General features: G+C 45.2%; 2 protein-coding genes across 2 annotated transcripts; one reads left to right on the forward strand and one right to left on the reverse strand.

Moving 5' to 3' along the window:
- Positions 1–139: 139 nt before the first annotated feature.
- On the reverse strand, positions 140–4,331 carry snx16 (sorting nexin 16). The gene is made up of 8 exons (XM_051098792.1): positions 4,180–4,331; positions 3,522–3,860; positions 2,807–2,893; positions 2,584–2,732; positions 2,423–2,492; positions 1,950–2,086; positions 1,724–1,840; positions 140–1,464 (listed from the first exon to the last, which is right to left on the reverse strand). Exons 2-8 carry the CDS (start codon positions 3,831–3,833, stop codon positions 1,365–1,367), a joined length of 972 nt encoding a protein of 323 aa, XP_050954749.1. The 5' UTR covers positions 3,834–3,860; positions 4,180–4,331; the 3' UTR covers positions 140–1,364.
- A 215-nt stretch (positions 4,332–4,546) lies between these two features.
- pigm (phosphatidylinositol glycan anchor biosynthesis, class M) lies at positions 4,547–9,169 on the forward strand. Its single transcript, XM_051098791.1, has 6 exons — positions 4,547–4,808; positions 6,904–7,421; positions 7,732–7,990; positions 8,069–8,170; positions 8,272–8,445; positions 8,538–9,169. The coding sequence occupies exons 1-5, from the start codon at positions 4,656–4,658 to the stop codon at positions 8,434–8,436; spliced, it is 1,197 nt and encodes a 398-aa protein (XP_050954748.1). The 5' UTR covers positions 4,547–4,655; the 3' UTR covers positions 8,437–8,445; positions 8,538–9,169.
- Positions 9,170–9,479: the final 310 nt, after the last annotated feature.

Below are 9,479 nucleotides of genomic sequence, written 5' to 3' on the forward strand. Positions count from 1 at the left end.
AGAGTCGCGATCTTCTGCCCACTGTATTCAGTATAATCTGCGTGAGCAGTTTTAATAGTATCTGAAAGTGACAAAAATGACTCTGTTACACATTGTAGAATTTCTTCAGTATTGATAATGTAGATTTATTGTGAAATCGAATGAAATATTTATTTGATTTCTCACACAGCTCAGTTTTAGATCTCTGATCTTTAAAAGAAAGTGACAAGCTTAACTCCACACTGTATTCAACTATTCACAGAGACTCGCATCACATCTCCAACCAAAGTTTCCTGACACAAAGCAGCCTTTTTTATTAAATACATTTCTAATGACCCTAACATTGTAAAATCCACCCCCAAAAATATTTCTCAGTTCATCCACAGTCCTCATTGCTATATCTGCATAACAGTTGCTGTTGCTGGAACCATTACCTCAAGAAACATGAACTGGAAACGACAATCAGAAGCAACCGAGACAAAATGTGACATACAAACGTTCGTGATATTGCTGTAAACGTGAAGAAAACAGAGTTCAATGGAGTTTAAATCACAGTCGATGGCAAGAGCAGCGCTTCACTTCATCTACTTCTTGTATATCATCTCAATTCCTTTGGCTGAGTACAAACTTGATCAATAAAACAAGCACAAAAACATGAAGAGACATTCTGAAACATCTAAGAAACAACCCTAACCCAGGTAAAGCCAACGGAAAGCAAATTTGAATATGTACGTCATTTAAATACGGAAAACTCTGCTGAGGGAAAAGAAGCAAGGCACGTGTCATCAGTGAAACTCTGCAGGAAGGCACACGGCTTCAATCGAAGCTTTAACGTGGTGTTCGACATGATTTCATCAAGTAGTGTAGAAGCATCCATCCCATAATCCCTCAGCACCGTAAAGTGCACGACGTGTCCTGCTGCAGACCGAGCGCAGACAGGAGCGTTAGGCCTCGGCTGTGATCAGCACTAAATATGGCTTTGGGTGACGCAGAAAACGTAACTAAAAACTCACCCTAACTGTGTTTCGCCGTGCGATTACGACCACGAGTGAGACGCCTAAAATCCAAATGTACGAGTGCAGGAAATCTGAGGAGTGACGTCACCATCTGAACTGACGACACGTGGAAAAGCCCAGCAGAGACGAACACCAGTCACGTGTGTCAGTCTCACTCATTTATACCCCAAAACAAAAGTTGATTGTCTGCGTGATTCCGCTTCCTGACGTTGTGGGGCGTGTTTGTGTCGGGGCCTTTGGCCTAAACGTCTCTCTCTTTGGCTGCCGTTAAACACGAGCCGAGCGAACAGATCACACGGTGCCTCCTCCATCACGGCCGCACGCAGGAACACGCACACAGGAACCAAAAAAAACAAGAGGAAGAGGCGCTCAGTGTTCCAGATGAGTGACCTGAATGACAGGAGGAGACGTGCCACTGACGGCCGGACCGCACCAACACACGGAGCTCTGAGACGACCGAACCGCACACCTGCACACACGCACAGACAGACAGATCTGACGCGTCACTGGACGTTATGATATTATGATGAAATATTACATGATCAAAAATAGCACAAAGATAAAAAAGAAACAAATACATGGAAGAATCATTCACAATCAGACCAATAACATGCCTTTGATTTCATGCTAATTTTATAAGGACTGTTAAAATCGTTTAAATACAACATTAAAATTCAAGAATAAAAAGCTTTTTCAAATTTTGCACAGACTAGATGTGGAGGACTTACTCGCTTTCATCAGGCAGCTCCTGATCGGCCTCAGCAGCAGAAGACTCGACGTCCACACTGCAGTCGCTCCCCGCACCGGACGCGCAGCACGGACTGTCTGGAGTGAGAACGTCCCCGCTGAACACACACACACACACACACACACACAGAGTCAGTCTGTCTGCTGTATCGGGCTGTTCTTATATGTGCACCGATGCTGTGAGTTTGTGAAATGTTCTGGATTTACTTGATTCGTCTTTCCAGCATTTGAATGTGGCGCTCCTTCTCTTCAAGTGTTTTCTTTAAGCAGTTTATCTCTCGCTGTTTTTCAAGAAGTTCCCTCTGAAGCCTGTAGTTACTCTCCTCTAGAGTCTCACAGAACGCCTGACGGACACAGACACAAAGACAGACTGAACTCTCGTGTCTCTCCAGACCTGTGCTGCTTTTAAAATCCTCTCATTAACTCTTTTGCACTTACATCAACTCTGTCTTACCACTGTGATGTACATCTGACCCTAATGCCACTTTTACTTCAATTACAGTCATTGGCTGGGCTTAGAATCACGGGACCCCCGCGTTTAAGGAAGGTGGGTAATCATTAAGGTGAGTTGAAGGGTCATGAAACCTTCAATTTTAGCACCAGTTACATCCGACATTGCTAACAGCGTCTTCTAAGATCTCAGAAAATCCAGTTTACCATTTCACACGCTAACGACTCACCCGGCTCTCCTCAAGACTGTCAAACGGACCAGGAGGATCATCCAGACACAGGAACTCGCGAACCGCCACGCTGAAAAACAACGCGATCCGTCACACACATACTTTAGTCAACCTGTGCAGATTTACGCGTTACAAACGCTAGACCGAATCCCGCTGCTCACCAGTTGGCGATGTCTTTATGGGCCACGAGGTTCTGGAGGAAGGCCTGCAGACCCAGCTGTCTGTCTTCCAGGAACTCCGTCTCATAGTTGTCTTTGAACCAGCGCTTCGGAGGAAGAGACAGTCTGAACCCAGGAAACATCTCCTTCAGCTGAAGACAGAGACACGACGTCAGCCGAGCACTGGAGCTGTTGGTAAACGCTCCGAGACGCCAATCTTACTGACCTTGTCGTTGAGTCTTGAGAAGTCAGTATAGCGTCTGAACACGACCCAGCTCTCGTCCAGAGTCTTCCTCACCAGAACTTTATAGACCTGCAGCAGATTGACATTTACAGTCATTTCTACACGACAGAGAGACGGATTCAGCAGACCAATAAACTCATGATCTTCGGCCCTTTTCCCAGCTAAAACAGCCCCCCTTTTCAGAATGTCATTCTAAATGATCTTGGATCAGTTTTCATCATTTTAATGGCACATTTGTATAATAAAAATGAAAAGCAGTAGTTGATTGTTTCTTCTCCATCCCTGATGAGTCAAGCCCAAAACAAGCCTTGCAAATCAATGAAAGACCACATTTAATTAAACATGTCATATTTAATTGCATGTGCAGTTTGTAAAAACAAGATGCTAGAGGACAAGTGGGCGGTTCTGCAGCTTGTGATTGGTCAGATACACACACACACACACACACACACACACACACACACACTATTCACAAACCAATGAGAATGAAGAGTCCTCAGCAGACGCTGTATGTCAACAGACCTGCTGCAGGTGTTCCTTACTCAAGTCTGATACTGAGAAACAGACAAACGTGGGTTCTGATGCTAAACCAAATTACTTTCTTTAAGGAACTGCGCTGATCCTGACCGGTGAGAAGTCCGATTCGGACTCATGAAGCCCTGTCTGCTGTGATTCATGTTCGATCCCAAGAACTTACTGTAAATTTGGCCCTCTCCTCCATCACCTCGTACCCCAGGACAGTGGGCGTGATGGGCCGCTCCTCCCAGCTCTGTCCCGGAGTCTCTGGCGGGCTGTCCGGATGCGGGGAGCTGGAATATTCCACCGAGCGCTCGGTCCCGTTGAGCCTGGCGCGGATGACGGGACTCGGGCACGGCGGAGTGAAGCATCTGTCCAGAGCCGCGGCCGCTGCTGCTCTCCGTCCCGAGGAGTCGCCGCCCACAGACGCGGCTCTCTGCGGCCGCGGAGCTCGGTCAATGGGCACGGGTACCGGAACAAACGGTGTGGCCATCGCTCCACACACGCTCACAGTCACGGCCTGAGGAGACACACGAGCCGCGGTCAGTTTAGTCATACGCCGCTTTTACAAACGGGTCCTCAGATGGAGGTTCTGTGACACCCATCTATTAGAGATCCGTAAATAAACACACAAACACACACAGTCTGAGGAGGAAAATCAGCGCGACAGAAAGTGACGTCACAGCGATTCTGACTGATATGATGATTAAAGACAAACATACAACTCGCGATAACAAAACAACATCACATTTACACCATATTCAATGGTCGAATGGAAAACAACTGCATCTCTTATATATTCTGTGACAACAATAATAAGTGAATATGTCCATCTTTACTGTATTTTGCTCAATGTTATTCCTCCATCCACCGCCTGACGCTCGGCCGGAAAAACGTCATGACGCCACGGCGGAAATGACGCGTAACGTACACTTGAAACAAACAAACAAAAAAACACATTGTTTTGATGAAGCGCGTCGAACTGAGGCGATATTTTCTGGTTTCAAGGTTTGACTTGTTTTAGAAGTACTGAACAAACTGTACACGTGACTGTATTGATCGATGTAAACGCGACAGCGCGGAACGGAGTCGCTAGAAATGAAAATGACGCGCGGCTCAAAAGAGGCGGTGTTTCATGGCTCCAAGGACTTCTCCGATTGGTCAGATTCTTGTGCTCTGCAGTCACGTGGGCTCGGAGCACGGAAGTATGGGTTTTCAGGAAGCTTGATTCCTTCAGTCCTGCATATTGGAAGTGTTGAGAGTGTCGTGTGGTGTGTGTGTGTGTGTGTGTGTGTGTATATGTATATATGCTGTGATGGATGCTCGGCTGTGTGTGATGTTCAGCGCCGCGGTTCTGATCCGGTTAGTGCTGCTGTGCCTCGGCGTTTATCAGGATCAGAATCTGCAGCTCAAGTACACTGATGTGGATTATCACGTGTTCACCGACGCCTCCAGATTCATCATACAGGTGACAGACACACGAACATCGCGCGTTGTTTTACAGCAGGGGTGCCCAAACTCGGTCCTGGGGTCCGTTCTTCGTACCTCGCTAACTAAGTTAGCTGGATTTGATTGTTGACGATTTCGCGTGATTTTGGATCACGTTCGGTTCTTCGAAGCTCATCCGGGACTTGCTGTCATAGCAACAGATCCGTAAGCGTAAACCTGCTCGGGAGCAGGCTTATTTCATGTAAACATGATTAGATTGCATCTAAGCAAATTGCATTTAAGCAGAATTGATACTTAAAATCTGTCCCAACCACTACTACTTTATTACAAGAGTACTATTGACCCAGGGACAATAATTTAAAATAATAATAAAAAAAAAAATGTATTTGAAAATAATATAATAATGTTGTGTAATCTATAATAGACAGCCAGGTTTACTCATTAAAAGTACTTTATAAATGTATTAGAATCTTACACACATGTTATACAGATAATGTAGAGGCGTGCATTAATTTGAGTGATGACAGCTATTATGGGAGTGGCTTTATGGAGCACATGAGATACAGATAACGTGAGATCTTGACCCTTAAGAAATTTTAATTAATGCTGTCACGTAGCAAATTTGTTTCAAATATAAAATTAAATGAATTGCTAATTATTACATTGAAATAAAAAAAAAAAAAAAAAAGTAAAGTCTGTACAAATATTAGAAATCGTGAATATAAATAATTGGGAATAATGTAAAAAAAATAAAATACATAAAATAAAAACAGTGCACATTTCATTGATCTATTATAACATTATGTAGTTTTGTTCGCTTGGCTGTTTCCTTATAAAAGTCCAGAAATTTGTCATGTTTTTCGTCAGGTGTGTTTTTTAATCATATGATGTCATTACGTTGCTGTCTTGCCGCCAGCCAATCGCTGCATTGCTGATCATGGTTTTGAGTATCGATACATAGCCCCTTTTAAACCAACAGATAACTCAATCCAGCCATACTAATCATCAACAACAGGTGCGTTCGAAGAACCAAATTAGCCAGGTCATGATTAGCGCGATTATGTCATCTTGGATGTGTCATTTGATCTCGGAAGTAATAAGCGACGTACGAAGAACGGGCCCCTGGAGGGCAGAGCTCCAACCCCAGTTAAACACACCTGAACCAGCCAATCAGGCTCTTACTACGCATACTAGAAACTTCCCGGCAGGTGTGTTGAGGCAAGTTGGAGCGAAACTCTGCAGGACACCGGCGCTCCAGGACCGAGTTTCGGCACCGCTGGACAGGAGTCTTCATCATTCTTCCTCTGTCATCTCTCCTGTCCTCGGTAGAATCAAACAAATCATAATTGTGACCCTGGACCACAAAACCAGTCCATTATGGTCCATTTTTAAACACGCTTTCCAATGATGTATTATTTGTCAGGAAAAGACAATATTTGGCCGAGATACAACTTTTTGAAAATCTGGAATCTGAGGGTGGAAATATTGAGAAAATCACCTTTAAAGTTGTCCAAATGAAGTTCTTAGTGATGCATATTACTAATCAAAAATTAAGCTTTGATAGGTAATGTACAAAATATCTTCATAGAACATGATCTTTACTTAATATCCTCATGATTTTTGGAAAATTTGATCAATTTGACCCACAGTGTATTTTTGGTTATTGCTACAAATATACCCGTGATACTTATGACTGGTTTTGTGGTCCAGGGTCACAATTATGAGGTTAAACACTCGGAATTATGGGATTACAAAGTTATGACATAATAATTATGGGATAAAATGAACAGAATTATGAGAAAAGAAGCTTAATTATGAGAAAAAAGATAAAAATTCTGAGAAAAAAAATATAAAAAATTATGATGTCATATGATTTTAATATAATTTTGGTCATAAATGTGTCTTTTTATCTCTCTTATTTCCTTTTTTGTTACTTATAATTTTGATGTTTTAATCTCATGATGTATCTTTTTCTTATGTGTTAGAAGTGGGTTTCCATAGAGTCCAATCCAATAACAGCCCAATAATATTATTTGAAATAGAAGAAGAATCTGGCAGACATCAAACAGTGAACATCACGGCTCAGATGAATGTTTACGATGGTCATTTTGCAGGGTCAGAGTCCGTATAACAGATCCACGTTTCGCTACACGCCTCTGCTGGCGCTGATCCTGACGCCCAACGTCCTCCTGAGCGCTCACTTCGGGAAGCTGCTGTTCGTGGGCTGCGATCTTCTGTCCGCTCTGCTGCTCTTCAGGCTGCTGGTCCTGCGCGGCGCGTCCCGGAGCTCGGCGTGCCTTTGCTGCGGCCTGTGGCTCTTCAACCCGCTGCCCATCGGCGTGTCCACCCGTGGGAATGCGGAGTCTCTGCTGGCCGTCCTGGTTCTGTCCACGCTGCTGTGTCTGGAGCGCAGGAGACGGACGTCCGCCGCGCTTCTGTTCGGCCTGTCCGTCCACACGAAGATCTACCCGGTCACGTACGCGCTGCCCGTCGCGCTTTCTCTGGCCGGTGCGCCGTCCCGCGGGCGAGGACCGATCCGGAACCTCTTCCGGTGCTTCAACAAGGATCTGCTGCTGTTTGCAGCCGTTTCTGGATCGGTATTCTTCAGTCTGAATGCGACGTTCTACTGCATGTAAGTGATTCAAACACGAGGCTGCTGCCCAAACGCTAGAGATTCTCCACTGTCACGATAGTGAAGTCTCATCCACGTCACTTCTGTTCAAAAGCATCCCATGATGCAGTTCTACGATAAAGAAGCGAGCGTCTTAAACTGTGTCGCTGCGTCATTCCCAGACATCCATTAGAGTTACAGTTTGCATCGCTGCACTGTTATTCTAACATGTGGAGACCAATAATTATAGTAATAGTCTAGCAGGAGCAGATGAAAACACGTGCATTAGTGATTGATGGAAGGCTGTCTGTTGTTTTCTTGTCTTTTGAAGTTACGGTTGGGATTTCCTCCAGGAGTCTTATCTGTACCACCTGACGCGCAGAGACATCCGTCACAACTTCTCTCCGTACTTCTACATGCTGTATGTGACGGCGGAGCATCGCTGGAGCGGCGCCCTGGCGCTCGTCTGCTTCCTGCCGCAGCTGCTGCTGCTGTCTCTGTCCTCGCTGGCCTTCCGCTCGGATCTGCCCTTCTGCTGCTTCGTCCACACGGCCGTGTTCGTCAGCTTCAACAAAGTCTGCACGTCACAGGTGCGCGCGCGGCTCACGGCCTTTTGCCGGCGGTTTCTGAGGTCTCTGTTGATGGTGTGCTTCTGTTTCTCTCTGCAGTATTTTCTGTGGTATCTGTGTTTGCTGCCGCTGGTTTTGCCTCGTTTGACGTTGAGTTTGAGACGAGGCCTCGGGCTGCTGCTGCTGTGGTTTGTGGGACAGGTGAGCTGAATATGAGAACTTTTATGCATTTCTAACAGTGCGAGCCTTTGGTTTGGGTGGCGGGACGCGTCCGTCACGTTGGTCTGTCGCATTGTTTGCAGGCGCTGTGGTTGTCGCCGGCGTATTATCTGGAGTTCGAGGGCTGGAACAGTTTTGCTCTCATCTGGGTCGCCGGGCTGCTGTTTCTCCTGATAAACTCTCTCATACTGGGACAAATAATCTCCCATTACAGACCCGCAGAAGCCCAGCAAAAGAAAACAGACTGACGGACGAGTGTGAGAAAACTGTGCATATTATGGCAACTAAATCATACTAGTGTATATTGTAAAGATGTACAAAATGTCTTTGTAATTTTTTTTCCCCGCAGCTGTTGTCTCGTAGAAACACAGACGGTCCAGGAGATGGATGAGATGATTCAGGCGTGCTGACCACTAGATGTCGCCCAACGGCAGATCTTGAGATCGACTGCACAGTTTCCCTGATCTTGAACAAGTGCTGGATTTTTAAATACTTTACACTTGATAGAGAGTCAGTCGCTCTCACAGATGAGCTTTTACTGGACTGTTCAGCATTTTAGGCGTGCGATCGTGATAACGAGCATTTGTGTCCACGCAGAGATTTTCATGGGTGTGAACAAACTTGTTTTATGAACGACATCTGCACGTCTGAGGCGTTTGCAGGTCTTACCGTGTGTGAGTGACGAGACGAGCTCCGCCCACTCCGGCGCTGTCAGCACCAATAGGAATGAATGTTGATCGGCGGTAGGCGGGGCATCTGGCGCATCCTGCCGACGTGCAGAACGAGAGCAAAACCGCTCGATTCAAACTTGATTCGCTGCTTAAGCTGAATAATTCACGTGGACGGATGAATTCATCTCAGCTCTGGTCCGGGAGACCCGACGTCACTTCAGGTGAAGGAGCCGCTGCTGAACCTGCCTCCGTTTGTCCTCTCAGATCAGGATTAAACGAGATTCAATTAAATGACCTCCACCTGCTGTGACTAGTTTTGTCTCTCTGTGTTTGTCTCAGTACATTATTACTGATGATTAATGATTAATGCTTTAAAAATCTTCTGTCACAAAATGTGCTGGTAAACATTTTTCCAAAATACTGGCCACAATTACTGAATGAACAGAACCATTCGGCTGCCGAATTCAGTCCCATACGACACTGTCTTATTAAAGTGTTCAAAAGGAAAAAGGGAATCGCAGGTGGAAACGATTATTTCTGCCGTTATTCACAGCAAAATACTACTACATATGCATGGTCTTTTTGTCATACAAGATTTTTATTTTTATAAAAGTAATAAA

Source organism: Labeo rohita, chromosome 24 (assembly GCF_022985175.1).
Source record: "Labeo rohita strain BAU-BD-2019 chromosome 24, IGBB_LRoh.1.0, whole genome shotgun sequence".
Taxonomy (NCBI): domain Eukaryota; kingdom Metazoa; phylum Chordata; class Actinopteri; order Cypriniformes; family Cyprinidae; genus Labeo; species Labeo rohita.

What these genes read in the sequence shown, in the direction of transcription:
- pigm (XM_051098791.1), top strand. Translation starts at nt 4,656, where the DNA reads ATGGATGCTCGGCTGTGTGTGATGTTCAGCGCCGCGGTTCTGATCCGG. An exon ending in CCTCCAGATTCATCATACAG is followed by an intron (nt 4,809 to 6,903) that starts GTGACAGACACA and finishes GTCATTTTGCAG; the next exon opens with GGTCAGAGTCCGTATAACAG. An exon ending in ACAAAGTCTGCACGTCACAG is followed by an intron (nt 7,991 to 8,068) that starts GTGCGCGCGCGG and finishes TTCTCTCTGCAG; the next exon opens with TATTTTCTGTGGTATCTGTG.
- snx16 (XM_051098792.1), bottom strand. Translation starts at nt 3,833, where the DNA reads ATGGCCACACCGTTTGTTCCGGTACCCGTGCCCATTGACCGAGCTCCG. An exon ending in AGGAGAGGGCCAAATTTACA is followed by an intron (nt 2,894 to 3,521) that starts GTAAGTTCTTGG and finishes AATCTGCTGCAG; the next exon opens with GTCTATAAAGTTCTGGTGAG. An exon ending in TCTCAAGACTCAACGACAAG is followed by an intron (nt 2,733 to 2,806) that starts GTCAGTAAGATT and finishes CTCTGTCTTCAG; the next exon opens with CTGAAGGAGATGTTTCCTGG.